This window comes from Dryas octopetala, chromosome 3 (genome assembly GCF_963921425.1).
Source record: "Dryas octopetala chromosome 3, drDryOcto1.1, whole genome shotgun sequence".
Classification (NCBI taxonomy): Eukaryota; Viridiplantae; Streptophyta; class Magnoliopsida; order Rosales; family Rosaceae; genus Dryas; species Dryas octopetala.
In genome coordinates this window covers 7,366,498-7,385,710 of record NC_141368.1, presented here as the reverse complement: position 1 = coordinate 7,385,710, position 19,213 = coordinate 7,366,498, and the positions used below count along the sequence as shown (strand labels likewise).

Genomic DNA, 19,213 nt, shown 5'->3' with positions numbered 1-19,213 from the left:
TGTCACATTTAAAAAAAAATAAATGAAAAAGTGAAATCCATTTACATAAATTAATCATTCATATAACAAAAATGTGATGCAAATAGTGTTAATGCAAGAAAATATTACTCATTCCATTACTTTAAAATTCATTTACACCACAATATTATATCAAAAATAACACACACCGCATCATTACATGTAAGCTAACCACATAAGTTGGGTAAAAGAAATAGTTGATAAAAATTACAGGGTTGTATTAGCCTTCTCCTATGTGGTTAGCTTACATGTAATGATGTGGTAAAAGTAAAACTATTGGGTTGTATTCTTGCAAGTATACAATATTGTCAATGGTACCCCCTCAAGTCATTTCTCATTTAGAGAGTTTTGATTCAGTTTGTAGGTATGCATGAATGATGAACAAACCAGGTTACTAGCCTGCAGTTGAAACCTAGATAGAATGATTCTTTGATGCAGCCATGGTCATTTATTTGATCACATAATTTAGTATTGTTGTATATTCCAAACTTGGATTGTTCATTGCATACCAACAAATAAGAAGCAAACAATAGCCTGCAGACTGCAGACTGCAGTTTGATGTGATTGTGGGTCCATCGTTTTTTCCTGTGAATAAAATACAGTAAGTTCAGAGTTTCTGTTTTTATCAACTTGTTTAAGCAAGGTTTCATCAACCATGCATCCCTTAATTTTGATCCTGTACCTGTTTATAGCACCAACAGATACAAATCAATACAACTCCAAAACTGATTCATAAATAGGAAAAATAATCATCGAAAAAAGTCATGCTTTAATGGGTCTATGTAGTTGTTTCTTGCTAAGCATTCAGCTCCTTGCCCCAAAAAATTGGCAAGGTAGCGAGAAACAGTAACATTGAAACAAGAAGTCAAGAATATCATACAGAAAATTCTCTACTCTAAATTACTCTTTTCTTTCTTTTCCAGTCCATTCTTCTAGAAACTTCAATCCACAAACACAAGTGGCCCAGTATGGACTTTTCTCCGTTGGCTATACACATTTCCTACAGATTTATAATTTCCTTTCTGCTCCACTATATGTTTATCCACAAGTGTTTTTAACTTTAAGTACGATTTTTCTATGACTGAGAACACAACATCTTTTCTGATGAAAGTACAACAGTGAGTCGGGCATGATCGGAAAGAGTGTAATTTTCGGGCCATATACCCTTCTCCGCCTCACGGGGGTACAGAACTGCATTCTTCACGTTGAATCCAAGGGCTTCCTCGGTACCTCTTTCGGACTCCTCTCTACCCCCATTGAGGTTTTGCTTTTGCTCTGACTCTGTAGAACTCCATATCCTATTCTGCAATGTCAATGGTTTTAGTCACAACAAGATGTTAATTATGGTACCTTAGAATGGCTATTACATAAGGACAAAGCTAATGCAAGTTTTGGCCACTAAATACTGGAAATCAAAATCCCACAAGTTATGGATGTAAATTACCTTAAATTCTTCATAATCAAGGACACCATTTGCATCAGTGTCTGCTTGGATCCAGAGATCCCTTGTCTCCTGGAAACCCATTCCAGATGGATGACCAATTAAATTAACCTGAAAATTGGTTATATAAGTCAGTCTCATCTTTCCATTTGAACTTTATACAGTATAATGGCTAATAGAACGAACCTGATGGAGTGCTTCACAAAAAGCTGAGGATGTAATAAAATCGCCATGGCTGTCGCCCTTCAAAAAGGCAAATGCATCATTTTCAGCCATCGAAGCTTTTTGAAGTTGGGACTGTAAACCAAAAAAATAAAAAACAAAAGTTGGTATGAGATGTGGAAAGATCAGTCTGGCCGGCATATACATTTAAGCAGATCTTGCTTACACAGTAATATAGAATGCATCATTTTGGAGGTAATTTTAAACAGAGCTTATGTGCACTGTCTATAATCTGCCTTGCTTTGTTTGTTTGTTTGTTTGTTTACTTTATATTTTAGTTAAAGTAACTTGAAAATTGAAATGAACTACAAGTTCTCACCTTTTGTGGCATGGAAATAGACAGTAGGCAGAAAAAGGTGAATGGAAGAATATTTTACACAAAATAATATAGAATAGGGTAATTGAATTGCTCACCCTTAATATACCAAAAACAGCTTCGCACCAACTAGCCTTTAATGGCTTACGTGACTTATTAGGATTACAAAGCCAAATGAAGTCGACGCCGCAGATGTTTCCCCTATGATTGCTGTGGCTAACCCACTGTAGGATATAACAACAAATATGCAATGAATAAATTATAAGCATTGTACAGAAAATGGACATAGTGGCAGCAAAGTCACTGACTTAAAAATTGAAATCCAAAAACACCAACCTTGTGGGCATCTGCATCAGTATATTGATGAACAGTATCGTATGTTGATTCAAACCCTTGCGATCTAAGGAATTTGTACACATGGCCACGCTTACTTCCATTCCAGTCACTGCAGCAGGTATTACACAAGAGAACAAAAATTAGAATGACCATTCTGTTCTCTGGTCTAGCAGAGGCTACCTGGGCCTATGGGCTATACAACAAGAGATAGCCTTCCATTCCTTAAAATTCCATTTCGTTTGAAGGCGGGGATTTGATATCAGGTCTTTGGTGCAACACCAAGAGACTTATCAGTTAAGATAGCCAACACCTTCAAAAAGATGTCCATTTTAAAGTTTGTTTTCATAGTATTACATGAGAGAATTTGTCATGGAAAATTAACTAAGAAAGACAAGACAGGAGACTCACCCGCAGAGTATGATGGGCATGTGATTTAGCTTGTTTTCATTCTGATATGATTCCACAAATTGCAAAATTTTGTAAACCTATTCAAAGAAATTATCAGGCATGAAGGTCAGAGGGATTGCTAGGGCAACTATAAACCTTGTTATGCGTATAAGTTGATTATTTGGGAAATTCTGCATACCTGATGCAATCTTACTATACAAAGACTGGAATCGTGAGGAAATAACAAATGGGTGTTCACAATTAGAATTTCTTGTTGAAGGTTTCCTTTCTGGTTTTGTGAAAAGGGGGCAGTTAACTGAACATGTAACAGCTGGGCAACACGGTCTCCGAAATCATTAAACAGCAACTCTCGATAGTTTAGGACCCTAAAGCAGTCCCTTCGCACAGCAGTCAGCAGACCTGTATAGAGCATATCAAATAAGTCAAGCCATAGAGCATGGAGTAGTGCTTACAAAAGCTCACTTCAATCACGACAACAGTCTCAGAACTATAAATGAATTTGTTAACAGTAATGGTAGAAACCCATGTAAATGAATATCAAACTTGAAGATCAGTCTACACGTAAGACACAACTGCTTTGAAATTGCTAGGCTAAAGACAAAAGCCAACTGATATTTATAATCAACCGGTGGCAAATTAACTCTCCTACATCCTTGTTCTGGGGAAGAACAATAAAGAAAAGAAAAACCCAACCCAATTCCAACCCTCAGGTGTTGTGAAAGAACTCTGATGCATGAAACCTGAATCCATCATATTAAACTACAAGTGTGCTGGAAAATGTACATTTTTGGTCATAACTTTCAAGTTATTCATCATCTGACTTTTACTGAAGTTGGGATTAGCATATTAATTTGAATGGCCACGAATTTTACCCTATGATTCATGAAAAAGCAAAGTCATAGTCAAATTTAACTAAGAATGAATGATGCAAGACAAGTCCAATACTCCTATGTATTAAAACTGACATTAAGGGGTCGATTACAGATAGAAATATACCATCTCCACGGTTGTTAGTTCGCGCAAGCTTGAAGGTGATATAGCCTGCATCACCAAGCCTCTCCAGGTACATATTCACAAATTCTTCATTTCCAACCCAGAACTCCTAGTTTTTCAAAAAGTGGTTAGTCAGCACATATAGTTGGAAAAGGCCATGGCCCTTAGAACCTTAAAGAAGTTCATTTGGTTCACAGATAGTATATAGGTCTAGGCAGAAATTCAGCAAAAAAGAGCAAAGGGTACACAAATATCACCTGGAGACATATAATGGCAGATAATTCATAGAGTAGCCAATCCAAAATCCTCTGGTTCCTGGCCATCCACACTGCTCTGAAGTCGCTCTCGCGAAGGCCTTGATTCTGTTTCACACCACAAAGAGAAATTGAGAATCCAAAAACAAATACAGTGCGAAACTTAAAAGAGTTAAAACAAAAATGGGAGAGAATAGAACCTGTTGATCGAGTCGTTTGTAGATGGGAGCCAAAATATTGAAAGTAGTGCACGAAATTAAGCAAGACCCTAACTCTGTCTCTGGCTTTGGCTCTGCCATTGACGACACTGATACACAGCTGCCACTATAGGTCCTCGAAAGGGTCTCATTAAGGATAGGACCAGAGTCGTTTTCTCTACTAAGATTGAGCTTTACCACCTGAAATTTCAATACCCAAAAACTGAAATTTGAGTTTCTGAGTTCTAACTTTCTGGGAAACCAAATCCAAGCAAAAACAGAAGGAAGGCAGTTAGAGAGAGACGGAGGAGAAAAAGATTTAGCATTCCACATACCATGTTGAAAATCGTTGCCAGCACTGTAACTGTTGGTTGATGATGGAGTTGCTAAATTTGCTTGAAGATTTCAAGATGCGAAAGCGAGTGACTGATGGGTTTGGGCAAATTTCCAACCTTTCCTAAATTATAAGTTGTACTTGCAGAGATTGAAAAGCAAATGCTTGGATTTCAATGTTCATGGGTTGCTTTTATTGCAATGTGTGATATATAAATATTGAAACTTCGTCGTTCGACTTGTTCGTGGGGTGATGATAGAAATGAAAAAACTAGTGGTGGTGGGGAGTGGGGACCAAACGAAGGTTCTTCTACTTCTATCTAAAACGAGAATATGAGAGGCTGTACAGCTAGGTCTTGCGCTGTAATTGCAATCTTTCTAGACTTATACCATTTCCATTTCATAGTTTTGAATAATCAAACTACCATCTTATACCATTTCCATTTCATAGTTTTGAATAATCAAACTACCATTTGCAAGATTGTCTCCTACTCCAACAGTCCAACTCAATCAGCATTTACTTTTACTGGAGCAGCGGTTGGCTTACTTGTTATTAGTCACTAGAGGAGGCATAGGTTCTGAGAATTTAAACTAGTGTACCCCATGGCCTAAAAAAAAAAAAAAACAAGTGTACCCAATTGGCAATTGGAAGTATGCTCATAGGACCTATAACGTTTTTGTTTTTATGAAGAAAAGTATATGGACAGCTTTGGCGATTGGTCCTATACTCATAGGATGTATAACATTTTTGTTTTTAGTACTTAGTTTTTGTTTGTTATACGAGAAAAAATCAATGAGTAATGTATACGAGAATTGAGAGAATACATTAAACTAAAACTTGAAAAAGATAAAAAGAAATTTTTATGGTACAGTCATTACATTTTATACGCTCATATTTAATAGTGAAAAATTATATTTTAGTAGAGAAAACTTAAGAATAAAAAATGTATCTCTATCGTTGATGTGTCTTAATATTTTTTTAAAAAAGGTTCTTTAAAATTGTTTTAGGTTTTGGTTTAGTTTTTCATTCTACATGTGTTTACTTGTCACACGACATTGTAATCCAATATGGGCACAGGCTCACAGCACAGACGAATAAAAATATCTCATCCTATCCTATATTCCTATCCATTGTCAAGAAAAGGTAAAGAAAAATCGTGTACCGAAAGATGAAGAAAAGGCATCTTGTACGGACTTCTTTCCACGCAAATGATCAAACAAACACGCAAAATATGAGAAAAAGAAAAAAGAAAGAAAGAAAGCGTGTGTCGGTGGCTGTCCACTGGTCACCTTTTTTCATTTCTTTTACTTGCCAAATGGACTTCACTTATGTTCCCTTTTGTTTGTACCACAACTCATTTCCATGTGGGTTCAGCGGCGGTGGTCTCTTTAGTCAAACAGCAAGAGGTGCAGTCTTTCTCATGTTTATTGGAAAAATAATTTTGTTGCGGAGAGCTTCTACCATGCATCATACGATGCATATCATACAGTCAAATCTCTTGTTTCAAAATTATATCCTACTAATTAACAATTAAGTGTACTCTCCAAAGCGACCAATGATCATATTGATAATTAGTATCCCACACAGCATACAATGTGCCTCTTATGGACCTTTTTGGGACTTGGATTCCGTATATTTTGATAAAATTATGGTCAAATTTCACTTTTGGTACTTATGGTTTGTTCGAAATTTTATTTTGGCATCTGTAGTTTTAATTTTGTCAATTTTGATCTTGTAGTTTGTAAAATATTGTAATATTAGTACACGTTTGTAATTTTGTCAATTTTACCGTTAAAGTGAGGACAATTTGGTCTTTTTGTATATTGCCAAATTTTGCTTTTGATATTTGTGATTTGCTCAAAATTTTATTGTTCAAAGTTCTATTTTGACGGTGAAATTGATGAAGTTAGAAACGTGTACTGAAATTGTAAATTTTTGCAAACTGCATAATCAAAATTGGCAAAATAAAAAATTTAGGTATCAAAAATGAAATTTATTTAAAAATTATTATATATTATGTAACACTACATCACATACTGATATGATATTACGACTTCAGGTAAATTATAACACATATACAATTTATAGTATATATATATTAATTTAAGTGGATTCGTATGCTACGTGGTCCTGTTGTCCCACATAAAAATTTCTCCCCCTCTTAACTGTGGGAGTGTCTTTTTTGAATATTTTATCTGGAGATGCCAGGCTCCACGATGTATGTGTGTAGACCACTGCAAGACATCCCGTTCATAAATACAATCCTCTTTTTTTTTTTCTTTTTTTGGCCACGAATAAATACAATCCTCTTAAAGATGCAGTCTTTCACCATCAATTTTAGATAAAGTACTGTATTCACATAATGAACTCTTTTGTCTTACACCATAGCTTGTTTAAATATTACATATAATAGCATCTGTCAGCATCTTAACGAATACTCCACCTCGATCTGTTTTATTTTATACACTCAGCATGGTTCAAATTCCAACTATATGTTCTTTAAAACCTATTGCTTAGAACAAAATTAAAGAACAAATTAATACTCCAGCACAGTTTAATATTACTCCTCTAATACATCACCAATTCAGTTGCCAATTTGCAATCCCCTACCAAACACAACAAGCATCCCTTTGGATTCAAGTTGCCTCACTCAACCAGTCACCCTCCATGGCTCCATATCCTTGATCAACTCTACCAAAACCCACCTGACCTTGCAACTTTTTATTTATTTATTTCGATTACCTGACCATGCAATTAACTTGATTCTCATGACAATTCTTCCATACTCAACTTTAGTTATAGATCATTTCTGAGGAACATCCGATAAAATTGGAACGATGTCAAATTATACATCAAAAAGTACCTCCACAGAATTCTGCACTCTTCAAGTTCAGGCTATCTGCTATTAACCCATTTTTCTTTGTTATGGTAAGTTAGTAACTACAAAATAAATCACATTGGAGAAACTTACAAGTTTACACCATTATAAAAGTAAATACCTTTTTTACTCAATATAAAGATTTCCTATTTAATAAAAAAAGCTCAAGACCCATTTACGGATGAGGAAATAAAAGGATAGTTAGTTGGTCTTTCTTCATCTGCTTCAACTTGGGTTGAAACATCTCAACTACCAAGTAAGCCAAGTTTTTATTTATTAGAGCAAAACCCAACATGTCCTTCATATATATGGATGTTCAGGAAGAAACCACAGTTCCACAGGCCAAAATAAAATGAATTGGCAACTTTTGCTTCCTGAATATGCAGCATTGCAACCTGAATGGACTCTGGAAGATATCAGCTTGACATTCTTCAAATGCATAAGATGGCAGGTAGAAGAAACCTTGGATCCAATCAACTGCCCTTACCACTACTTCTGTGACAGTGCTTATCCTGGAAACTACTCACCTGCTGTGGATATTGTGCTTTTTTGCTTCACAACTTCTTTATACTTGACAACCCTAGTCATCATGGTATTGCAGGTATCAAGTAGAGGGCAAAGTTTTGGTCAGTCAAAAAGATACTTGCTGCCTTCTGGTCCAATTGCCCTTCCACTGATCATCTTGGCCCTTGCCAAGGGCCACCGGATCAACTCCACGTTTCCTCTCTCATCCACTGGTCCGGCAATCCTCCAACTGGTTCAGATTTCTGCTCTCACCTTCAACAATGGAGCCGACAAGGACTTCAACTATGTGTTTTTTGAGGCATCAACAATCTCTGGGATTTTGCATGCAAGCATGTTCCTGGATTCTGTCATCTTACCTTACTATACTGGTTTTGATGCTCTGGTTTCATCAACTTTTTCGGGTGAGTGTGCATCATGCGTGTGTCGTAAGGAGGTTTTGGCTGTGGGAGGAAAATTAGTGTCCTACCGGGGATGGTCATTGACTACTTTTTTGGTGGTGAGTACTCTGTGTTGGAGGATCATATGCAGGCTTTGCACAAGGAAAACAGGAAAGCTCACACTTATTAGGTCTTTGCTCGAGAGTTCAAGTTGGGTCTTGATAATCATAGATTGTGTTTATCTAACCACAAACTCCCCACCAGAGAGATTGATGTTGAGAGTTGCTTCTTTTGGAGGCATATTTGTTTTGATTTGCCTTTATGTAATTAGAGAAGCATGCACTCACATCACACAACCACATTCCATGTATAAAAGTAGGCCATCAGTTGTTTGCAACACAAGCAAGATAGAAATGAGAAAATGATGGGAAGAAAACATATATTTTCAAGGAGCCATGATCTATAATCATGAAAAGAAATATGAGCTTCCGACAGTAACTGATTCTTTTCCACTATTCAATAAACAAATTGCCACAAGTCATAGGAATAATCCAACGGCGCAAAATTGATCTTTAAAAACAAAAAATCTCCGGGCCAGTTTCCTTCTTGCCTTGGAGCAGTGACTCTTCAACATGAACACGTCCGTTCCACAAAAGATACACTTGAACAATATTCCAAAGCAAGTTACAAGAAAAACCTTCTTCTGCTAGTGTCCATTTCCGGCTGAGAATTAAAGGGGTAGGGAAGAAAATAAGCAACCAATGAGTAAAAGACATAATGGAATGTTTTGTTAAAGACCAAAAAGATATGAGTGAATATACTGAAACAAATTGATTGATAAGTGGACTACCTTGTGAACCCACTCATATTCCCCGCCTTTAGTATCAAAGGTCCCATGCTGCAGATTGATTAATTTAAGGGTGAAACGAGGGCCACACTCCTGTGTTTAAGATGAAAACAATGTGTAAAGAATTTCACATCCATAAACCGTATATGTTTCTGACAAGATACACTAAAGCTCATTTAAAACTGTCTCTAAGAGTATATAAAGACAGAAATTATTCACTCCCATTATCCTAGTAAATTGCAAGCCATGGAGGCTGTGTCAATACTCTGCCTTCCTATTTCCAGTTGAACAACAATGGTCACACTAAGGGACCACAAGAAAGCATAAAGATATCAGGTGGTGGAGCAAATTCTGTGAGGCCTGGGGCAAACTGATCAACATATATAAAACCAAATGCAAGGGAAAAATTTAAAATTAATTGACACCAACCTGAAGACGGGCAATTACTTTCTCTGGAGGAGCGTTCTCACCCTTGGCATCCTTGGTCTTATTACTTTTTGAGTCAGTCTCTTTAGTCTCTTTGGATTCAAAAATGTACCTGAACACATGCAAATGAATTTATTCATCAGTAAACCATAAGCTCCAGAAATAGTAGAAGATTTTCTTATTGCAACAACTTAAATATGCTAAGGAGGCACACCGATGATGCCGGAAGAATATAAAATCTCGCTGGTTGTGAAAAGTTACAACTCGCCGACCACGAAAGTTTGGTTCTTGAGGGAAAAGTGACTGTATAAATCTGAAAGCAAGTAAATGAAGAAAACCATTAAAAGGGAAAGGCTGATTAATTCACCCTTACATGGAGATCAATAGACAATTAAAGCTAATTGTACAGGAAATAAATACAAAAACTAAGGTGCACTCATTTCACTTAAGACCATGTGATGAGGTGTATCCAAAGCTGAAAGTACTAAAATGCATCTCACGTAATTTCGGAAACATTCCAAATAAGATAAAGAATACAACCTTCCAATGCGATGACCGAGGCGTGTTGTAAAGTTGGTCAATACAAGCTCCGGCTCGTGACTGGTTGGATTTCCATGATTCTGCAGGTATATCAAACAAAGAATAAGAAAAACAACAATAAACACACAGACAAATCCTTCATAAATCACCATCTAATAGTAGTTAAATGAAAATCCAAGAGACTAGAGCAGAATGAAGAAAAATGATACAGTAATGGATTTATTTCTGGATGTTTACAAGTTTCTAAATTTCTATGTCTCCTCTTTTCACTCTCCACTGAAGAAAATAATAACCCTTCTGTGCAATATGCGTAAAAACAGTGGCTTGCATGGAAGGATGGTATTTGTCTTGACACACAAAGCAACAAACCTTGATTTCCTTGCGTAAAACAAGCTTTGAGAGCTTGAAATGTGCAGTAGGTCCATTAGGTAAGCCAATTATTAGGAGAGCATCTACAAAATGAGTACAATAGCTGACGGTTAGATAAATTAACAATCTAACAGCAAAGAGATAGGAAAGAAAGCCTGAGAGAGCAAATATTAACATAAACGAATTCTATAGAACCCTTCAGAAGGAGGCAGGACCAACCAGGTTCCCTGCGATTGGTGTGCACAACAATTAGAGAAGTGAATTCCTTGTTATTTGCATATTCTACAATCTGTCACCAAAGAAAAAAAGAAACATATATCAATTGTTTGAACTTCATATGTGCTATATCGAAAAGGGAACAAATAAAAAAGCACCTTTTTCAAGTCATAGGTTCCTCTTTTATAGTAATGTGCATTTGGGATCACCGAAAGTAGTTCCTCTATAAAAGCAGGTCCCCTCTGCAAACCAAAAAAAGCATAAACCCATAAACCCAAGATTTCCATAACCAAGGAAAATTAGCTATAAAAGAAGGGGTTGAAGGACAGTACTTACAGAAGAATTGAAACGGCAAGTGGTGATCAATATCTTCGGCTTAGACTCGCGCTTCAAAATCGAACTAAATTCATCGGCATCATTTGCAGCAAACAGCTGAAATTGAAAACACCACAAAGCTGAAATTAAGCAAACAATATTTTCACTTTCATGCCCAAAAAAATTACTTTCACACTTGCTGCATTGTAAAGCATACCTCTTCGTCGTCGGGCTTACAAACAGTCTCATCAGCCTCCCTGGTGTTCTCAATCGTCTTAGGGACCTTCTTCGCCGGAGGCTACGCAGTGCAATTAGTAACAAAAATCAGCTAATCAAACTAATTTAACCGAAATTAAATTATTAAGCACTGATTAAAGACAGTAATGGAGGAGAAGAGGGAAAGGGTTTAGGACCTCCTCGCCGAGCTCGAGCGCGCGCTTCTCGGCAGCGTCGCGAGCTTTGACCTTCTTGCGCTTCTCGAGCTTCTTCTGCTGCTTGAGCTTGGCGTGCACCGCCGACCTCTTCTCCTTGTTCTTTATCATCGACGGCAGTATCTGCCTCTTCTTCTCCACTGGATTCGATTCCTCTCCTCCTCCTTCGCTTTCGTTTCTCTTCCTCTTATCACCCGCCATTTTCCCAAATTGCTCAGTCGACACCACACCAAACTCAGATCACCTTCCTCTGCCTGAAATTAGGGTTTTTGTATGAATACAGTACTAGCCACTAGGGTTTATTTCACTCTTTTAGTTTATGTTTTATTGTTTTGTGTTTTTTATTTTTTGCTGGAATTTTATTTTTGGTGTTGTTACGCTTTTACCCTTTGACCATTTCATTTTTTCTTCTCAAGTGGTTAAATAATTTTAGAGCTATTATTTCTATTTCTAGCATTACTATCTCTATTTACAGTTAAATTTTTTAACATCAAGATAAATTATTATCACCTCTTATCTAAGATCAATATGTGACTGAAATACACTCAATTGTTTTATATATATAAGTCTGATTAATGGTTAATAATTTACAGAATTTAGTCTAAACATTTTTATTGAATTTTTGTATACTAACCACCTATTGCACAACTACTATAAAATAAAGCTCCAATATTTTATATCTTTTTTTTTTAATGAAATGATATCTTTATTAAAATTATTATACATTTAAGAGCCACTAAGTAACTTTACAGTCTTTACTCATTAAGTACTAGTTTTTTTTTTATAACATTTAATTTGTATACATATTATTTTTGGGTATTTATATCACAATTGTGGGTTTGAATAAAAAAGAATAGAGGTTTGTTTTGGATTGAGGTCATGTTTGCATTAATTATTGTTAATTATCTATACATACAAGAATTATAGTGAGATTCACTTCACATACATCAACAGTTGACAATTATTCACGCGCATCTAAATGATTGTAGTTAAAATCTTCCAATAAAAAATGATTGGGTGTCTCTATTTCAACTTTTTATAGAAACACACTCATATTTCTTCTGTGGGGGTCTCAAAAAAGCATGACCTTCATTAATCTATAAATTTAACTGTAATGACAATGACTGCCAAGTGCCAAAGGAGAGGTCCAAGTAAAGCACTTAGGCAGTTGCTCCATATGAAAAGCTAATGCAGTGTACACCATATGAACACTTTGTAGGGAATTTTGACATAGTAAAAGCACATCACTTTCTTATGTATTTACCAAAGGGCAGCATCTAATTCCCTTTTGAAAAATGGTTTTGGTAAGACTTTGTATAGCAGTTACGTACTCTACTGAACAATCCAACCTCTGCACTAACAAAATACATAAGCCAGAGAGTTCACAGGTACGTTGTAAAATTCTGCTTCTTATTTCAATTGGTTAGTGAATAGTGATGCTTTCAACATTTGATCTGATCATTGTGGTAGAAACTTTAAACTATAGTTGCTAACATTACTGAGAAGAGGCTGCAGGTAAGTAGGGGTAGGGAGTAAAAGAACCAAAGGTAATTTGTTCAAGGACATCTTGAGTTAATCTCAATGGGCATGCCTTGTGGCATTGGACCATTCTCTTCATCGATTTGCTTCTGCTGCTTGTGTCTGCTCGATCACCGTTTCCTTTGCATCATTGCTTTTACCCCACAGTAGAATATACATGCCAATTATGACTAGGATAGATCCTAACACGCTGGTCAATAATGCCAAAGTTAGCAACAGAATAATAGGATGATCGTCAAAATCATATATTATTGGGAAATGTTCTTAATTTTGTCGGACAGTCTAACATGTTATATTATTGAATTGTCAATCTGAACCAGGCGAATTCTCCTTTAAATGAGTAGGTTCAGATTAAAAATCTGACAATCTAACATGACATATTTCCGGTAAGAGGACATTATGCATATATATGCTATGTATACGAGAATATATAATTGAGTCGACCTTCCAAGATAAATGGGTTCATGCAACATAGAGAAGTCGAACACAGCCACAAACATCTGCATGCTGGGGGTGAATGCTGCTGTGAAGAGTGCACCCTTTTGTTTCACACACCATGACATCCCTACATAGCACAAGCCTGAACCCACTATTCCCTGTGTCAACAAGCCACATGAAAAATCTATATTCTTAAAGAAATGTGGACCAAACATTACTGAATGAAATCTAACATAACATAGAAAACTACTCACAGCATATACGACACTTAATATCACTAGCTCTCCCTTCAAAATCCACATTGACATGGTGATACTCCTCTCAGTGATCAAGCACAAGATGGCTGATTGAATGGCACCAAAGAAGGACAAAATAGCTGTGCTAGAATACTGAAATGGGTAGCTCTTGCCAATCTCTGCTTGTATAAGAAACCATGAGGACCACAAGAGGCAACCTGCTCCCAAAAGCACTGAACCAATAGCCCACCTCTCTGTCTTCTTAGCTGAAGTCATTGTATTGGCATGGTTTTGCATTTGGGCTGTGGTTTCTGAATGTTGGTTGGTCAGTGGCATTCCTTTGTATAAAGTCAATGACAAAGCTCCACCAATACATATCAGTGCACCCAAGATCTTAGCTCTGCCACCCTTGGTCTTTATGTTCACTGTCTCTAGACTGTAAAAAGTTCAATATAATGAAAGTTACAATTACTGTGGTTTCAGTCAATAGTTCATCAGAAGTGATTGATTCATTTATTCTTTATACTTACCCAAATGGTAGTGCCAATATGAAGGTGTTAACAGGCACCATGTTGATAAATGCACAGGAATATATAGCAGAGGTGTATTGAAGGCCAAGAAGAAATAAGTAATGTGTGAATGTTACACTGAAAGAGTCAGAGACATAAAGCCAATTAGATTCCCAATGCATGATAAGAAATAAAAAATGAAGAAAAACCAAGGAAACCTTATCAATTGACAATGTTATCACTAACCCAATTAGAGCACTGAAGAAAAGTTGGCATAAGATGCGAGCTGTAAGTTCAAGCCTACTTTTCCTGCAAGGAAGTTGACTATATGCTTAGTACTCTAAGAAAATTGTTTGTACCATATTTACTGATCACATCTTTTACAAAGATGAAATTTATATAAGACCATAAGTTTTACCTCTCATAAGCAAGGATGATACATCTAGCATTACTCTTAGACCAATGGCGGATGATATGTTAGTCTAATAGGCACATACCCCATTGTTAAGATGATGGAGTGTTAAGTATAAGTCTTACCTTTCCCAAAAGAAGGCAATGGGTGTCAAGAAAATAGCAGAAATTATCTGCCTATAAATAACAATAATCAAACGGTTCACTCCTTCATCCAGAATCTTCTTAAGAAGGACATTTACTATGGCCATAGCAAGGTTAATGACCACCATGACAGCAACAGGCTTCCATTGTCCACAGCAATTCATCCCTAACATTATATTATATATCTCTAAATATTGTGATTCAAAATATAATGCAATTAGACTCATTGTGGCTATATATATAGGAGAGCTAGCCACCCTTCCAAATTTGGGGATAAACAGGGTTAAATGCTTGGCATCACTTCAAACACTTTATGCAATCAACATGCAATTTTTTATTTATTTTATTCATCCCTTTTTGATGTCTTTTTACTATACTTTGTCATAAAGTTAAGCAAAGAATCAATTACCAAGCTCCTACTCCTATTATTAGTGCATCACCATCTATGAGTCTATGACCTCAGATAAACAATCATTTCTGAGTTTTCATTTTTCATATATATATATATATATATTCAATAATTATAGAGCCTTGGCCCAACAAAAAAATAATAATTATAGGCCAAAGTTCACTTTTAGTCCCTGTAATTTGGATTAGATTCTACTTTCATCCCTATAGTTTCAATTGTTCTGATTTTGGTTTCATAGTTTTCAAATTATTTTAAATCAAGGACACATTAGAATTTTTGTCTATTAATTCATTAAATTAGTCATTGAATTGTTAATGGTATGTAAAGTACATGACCAAAATCGAAATTGTTTGTAAAGTACATAACCAAAAACATAACAAATTTGACGATTTGATGAATGCAAATGCTAATATATTTTTGAATTGCAATGATTTGTAAATTACATGACCAAAATCATAACAATTGACACTATAGGAACCAAAAGTAAACTTTGGCCTTAATTATAATAAGGTACACAAGAGTATTTTTCATGCCACTCGTTAGTTTTTTTTTTTTAACAACTCATGGCATCTTCAAAATGTGGTGGGCAGAAATGATGGCTCCTTTCTTCAAAATGGTATCTAATACTTCCTTTCTAACGGTGTATTAGTGCATTATTTGGAAGACAAATGTATGATTCATTACTGTTGCATGCATTGCGTAGAAGAACATTATGTCTAATCTGAGAAAAAGGTCTAAGCCAAAACATAAAGCTAATGGTTCTTGCTAATTGCAAAGCCAGTAAATAATAGCCAATTACCTGTAAAGAAAAAAATGCTGATGGTGTTTGTTTAACAGGTCATAATAAACATCAGTGGAAAATTGTCACGTGTACAAGATTGGTACTCAAAAGTAGCATTTTCCATATATATACACACACAAATTTGGTTATATTCCAGGAATCCACTTGATGATACTCGTGTAGTCATGTGTATCAGCATCTTTATATGCAATGGACATGTTGACCTCCTTGTAGGAAATAAGTGGGGGATATTTTGGAGCTTGTAGGAACTACCATTGAATTTTGAATCCCAAAAACTTTAGAGATTTGATGCTGTTTTTTTTTTTTTTTTTTTAAACAGTCGATTGCTTCTTGCAGCAATGGGCGTTGCTTCCTCTGTTATTTTCCGATCCCATTTTTCATTTTAGAATTAAAATTTAATCTTCAACTGATATATCAAATGAATAGGCCCAAACACACTAACAAGTAACAACAACCGTCTGTTACCAAGTACAGCCCAACTCTACAGTAAATACTTGATGTCTTCTGAGTAGCTTGGTGAAAAATCCAATCTTTATGTTTCTGGAAATGCAATGCGCCATGGAAGGCGTTTGCTGGTGGTCAAAGGACAACAGAGCGCTTCTTGTTCAGAACTGGGAGACATACTCCTGGTGGCCTCCATCACCAAGACTCTGGCGACCTCTGGCACTCGCAACCTCCCCGACTCACTCCCACTCTCCGATCCTCTCCTCCTCCGAATCCTCACCGCCCACTCCCTCCAACCCTCCAAGAAGCTCGACTTCTTCAAATGGTGCTCTCTCGCGCATTCTCACAAACACTCGCCGCGCGCCTACTCCCTCATCCTCCGCACCGCCTCCCGCGCCGGCTTCCTCCACGAGGTCCCGCCTCTGCTCCACTCCATGAAACAAGATGGGGTCGTCGTCGATTCCCCGACCTTCAAGTCCTTGCTCGACGCCTTTATTCGCTCCGGTAAGTTTGACTATGCGCTTCAAATTTTGGACATTATGGAAGAGGTTGGTGCTAGTTTGAACATGGATATGTATAACTCCGTTTTGATCGCTCTGGTTAGGAAAACCCAGGTGGGTTTGGCCATGTCTATATTACTTAAGCTTCTGGAAGCAAGCTCATTGTCCCAATTGCCCAGTTCAATTGCCTGTAATGAGTTGCTGGTTGCTCTTAGAAAAGCTGACATGAGGGTAGAGTTTAAGCAAGTGTTTGATAAGCTTAGAGAGAATAGGGGGTTTGAGATGGACACTTGGGGTTATAATATTTGTATTCATGCATTTGGGTGTTGGGGTGATCTGGGTACTAGCCTAAGCCTGTTCAAAGAGATGAAAGACTCTAACTTGGATTCAGTGGGTCCGGATTTGTCTACCTATAATAGCCTCATTCATGTGCTCTGTTTGGTTGGGAAGGTGACTGATGCACTGATTGTGTGGGATGAATTGAAGTGCTCCGGCCACGAGCCGGATTCCATTACATACCGGATTCTTATTCAAGGGTGCTGTAAATCCTACCGGATAGACGATGCCACCAAGATTTTTAGTGAAATGCAGAACAATGGATATTGCCCGGATACCATTGTTTATAATTCTCTCCTAGATGGGTTGTTCAAGGCAAGGAAGGTTAATGAAGGCTGTCAACTATTTGAGAAAATGGTTCATTCTGGAGTGAGAGCCTCAACCTGGACTTATAATATCTTGATTGATGGTTTATTTAGGAATGGAAGGGCTGAGGCTGCTTACACTCTATTTTGTGACTTAAAGAAGAAGGGTCAGTTTGTGGATGGTGTTACGTATAGCATTGTTGTGCTGCAACTTTGTAGGGAGGGTCTGCTTGAGGAAGGGCTTGGATTGGTGGGAGAAATGGAAAGCAGAGGCTTTTCTGTTGATTTAGTTACTATATCATCACTCTTGATTGGGCTTTACAAGCAAGGTTGGTGGGATTGGACGGACAAGCTCTTGAAGCAAATTAGGGATGGTAATCTGGTGCCGGGTGTTCTTAAATGGACGGCTGATATGGAGGCTTCAATGAAAAATCCACAGAGCAATAGAAAGGATTATACACCATTGTTCCCAAGTAAAGGTGACTTAAGCGAGATTATGAGTTTGATAAATTCTGCTGACTCAACAACAAATGCAGAGCTTGATTCGGATGATGCTGGAGTTAAAGATGATGTGAATTTGTCCTCTGATACTGATCAGTGGTCATCATCTCCATATATGGATAAGTTGGCTGATCAACTGAAGTCCATTGACCACACCTCTCAGCAGTTTTCACTATCTAGGGGGCAACGAGTTCAAGCCAAAGGGGCAGACTCTTTTGATAATGATATGGTAAATACTTTCTTGTCTATATTCTTGGCCAAGGGGAAGCTGAGCGTAGCTTGCAAATTGTTTGAGATTTTCAGTGATATGGGTGCAAACCCTGTGAGTTACACTTATAATACCATGATGAGTTCGTTTGTTAAGAAGGGCTACTTCAATGAGGCATGGGGTGTGCTCAGTGAAATGGGAGAAAAGGTTTGCCCCACAGACATAGCAACATACAATGTGATCATTCAAGGCTTGGGGAAGATGGGAAGAGCAGATCTAGCCAGTTGTGTTCTGGATAAGCTGATGAAACAGGGTGGTTATCTTGATGTAGTTATGTACAACACCTTGATCAATGCGCTTGGGAAGGCTAACCGGATTGACGAAGTGAACAAGCTCTTTGGGCAGATGAAGAATAGTGGAATAAATCCTGATGTTGTCACTTTTAATACACTCATCGAAGTTCATAGTAAAGCAGGTCGACTAAAAGATGCATATAAGTTTTTGAAAATGATGCTGGATGCAGGTTGCTCCCCAAACCATGTCACTGACACCACTTTGGATTTTCTGGGAAAGGAGATTGAGAAATTGAGGTACCAAAAGGCATCAATCATACGTAATAAGGATGATAGCCCTTGAAAAGAATTTCTTCTTGTCAGTTCGAGAATAGTAGAACCTGTTGCGACTTTCAGGTCATTAAATTTTTGTGAAACAAGAATTTGAAGGCCCGAAGTGTAGTCAAGTCTTTTTAGGTGCCTTTTTGGCCTATCCTTGAACTCATATTTGATGTAGTTCAAATTGCTATGCTAGAAGTGAAACTCCAGGTCAGTACCTACTAAAAGGAATCAAATGTAATTATAATATTTATTTTCTTCAAAATTCTGAAATAGAATTGAGTTTAAAAGTGTTTTCTGCAATCTTTGAACGATGTTACCATCATGGATTAGTTTTCTTTTCTTTTACTGGCCTTTTCTGTATCCTGCCTTCCTCG

General features: G+C 37.0%; 5 protein-coding genes across 5 annotated transcripts; 2 read left to right on the top strand and 3 right to left on the bottom strand.

The window, feature by feature from the left end:
• Nucleotides 1-720: 720 nt before the first annotated feature.
• LOC147290322 (putative calcium-binding protein At1g02270) lies at nucleotides 721-4,805 on the bottom strand. Its single transcript, XM_086235375.1, has 11 exons — nucleotides 4,521-4,805; nucleotides 4,189-4,386; nucleotides 3,992-4,096; nucleotides 3,738-3,843; nucleotides 2,920-3,140; nucleotides 2,742-2,818; nucleotides 2,334-2,442; nucleotides 2,096-2,221; nucleotides 1,646-1,756; nucleotides 1,463-1,570; nucleotides 721-1,321 (listed from the first exon to the last, which is right to left on the bottom strand). The coding sequence occupies exons 1-11, from the start codon at nucleotides 4,521-4,523 to the stop codon at nucleotides 1,094-1,096; spliced, it is 1,392 nt and encodes a 463-aa protein (XP_086091501.1). The 5' UTR covers nucleotides 4,524-4,805; the 3' UTR covers nucleotides 721-1,093.
• A 2,944-nt stretch (nucleotides 4,806-7,749) lies between these two features.
• LOC147290321 (uncharacterized) lies at nucleotides 7,750-8,724 on the top strand. The gene has a single exon (XM_086236776.1). The coding sequence runs from the start codon at nucleotides 7,750-7,752 to the stop codon at nucleotides 8,722-8,724; it is 975 nt and encodes a 324-aa protein (XP_086092902.1).
• MEE49 (Ribosomal RNA processing Brix domain protein) lies at nucleotides 8,722-11,716 on the bottom strand. The gene is made up of 11 exons (XM_086236775.1): nucleotides 11,426-11,716; nucleotides 11,230-11,310; nucleotides 11,034-11,129; nucleotides 10,856-10,939; nucleotides 10,701-10,770; nucleotides 10,482-10,564; nucleotides 10,113-10,192; nucleotides 9,787-9,885; nucleotides 9,576-9,684; nucleotides 9,150-9,239; nucleotides 8,722-9,022 (listed from the first exon to the last, which is right to left on the bottom strand). The coding sequence occupies exons 1-11, from the start codon at nucleotides 11,642-11,644 to the stop codon at nucleotides 8,984-8,986; spliced, it is 1,050 nt and encodes a 349-aa protein (XP_086092901.1). The 5' UTR covers nucleotides 11,645-11,716; the 3' UTR covers nucleotides 8,722-8,983.
• Nucleotides 11,717-12,999: 1,283 nt separating this feature from the next.
• LOC147290319 (WAT1-related protein At3g30340-like) lies at nucleotides 13,000-14,884 on the bottom strand. Its single transcript, XM_086235788.1, is given in 7 exon segments — nucleotides 13,000-13,065; nucleotides 13,067-13,172; nucleotides 13,427-13,578; nucleotides 13,675-14,092; nucleotides 14,187-14,303; nucleotides 14,412-14,474; nucleotides 14,703-14,884. Coding segments are annotated over 7 exon segments (1,104 nt in total).
• A 1,571-nt stretch (nucleotides 14,885-16,455) lies between these two features.
• On the top strand, nucleotides 16,456-19,063 carry LOC147290318 (Tetratricopeptide repeat (TPR)-like superfamily protein). Its single transcript, XM_086237702.1, has one exon. It carries the CDS (start codon nucleotides 16,483-16,485, stop codon nucleotides 18,859-18,861), a length of 2,379 nt encoding a protein of 792 aa, XP_086093828.1. The 5' UTR covers nucleotides 16,456-16,482; the 3' UTR covers nucleotides 18,862-19,063.
• The last annotated feature ends 150 nt before the right edge of the window (nucleotides 19,064-19,213 follow it).

Bases quoted from the DNA above. Each gene is read 5' to 3' on its own strand.
- LOC147290322 (XM_086235375.1), bottom strand. The intron at 3,844-3,991 runs GTGATATTTGTG...TTGAAAAACTAG, and splicing joins CTGCCATTATATGTCTCCAG to GAGTTCTGGGTTGGAAATGA. The intron at 1,757-2,095 runs GTGAGCAATTCA...TTTGGTTTACAG, and splicing joins CTGTTTTTGGTATATTAAGG to TCCCAACTTCAAAAAGCTTC.
- LOC147290321 (XM_086236776.1), top strand. From the start codon at position 7,750: ATGAATTGGCAACTTTTGCTTCCTGAATATGCAGCATTGCAACCTGAA.
- LOC147290318 (XM_086237702.1), top strand. From the start codon at position 16,483: ATGCGCCATGGAAGGCGTTTGCTGGTGGTCAAAGGACAACAGAGCGCT.
- MEE49 (XM_086236775.1), bottom strand. From the start codon at position 11,644: ATGGCGGGTGATAAGAGGAAGAGAAACGAAAGCGAAGGAGGAGGAGAG. The intron at 11,130-11,229 runs GTATGCTTTACA...TTTCAATTTCAG, and splicing joins GTAAGCCCGACGACGAAGAG to CTGTTTGCTGCAAATGATGC. The intron at 9,240-9,575 runs GTTGGTGTCAAT...TCTTAAACACAG, and splicing joins AAGTAATTGCCCGTCTTCAG to GAGTGTGGCCCTCGTTTCAC.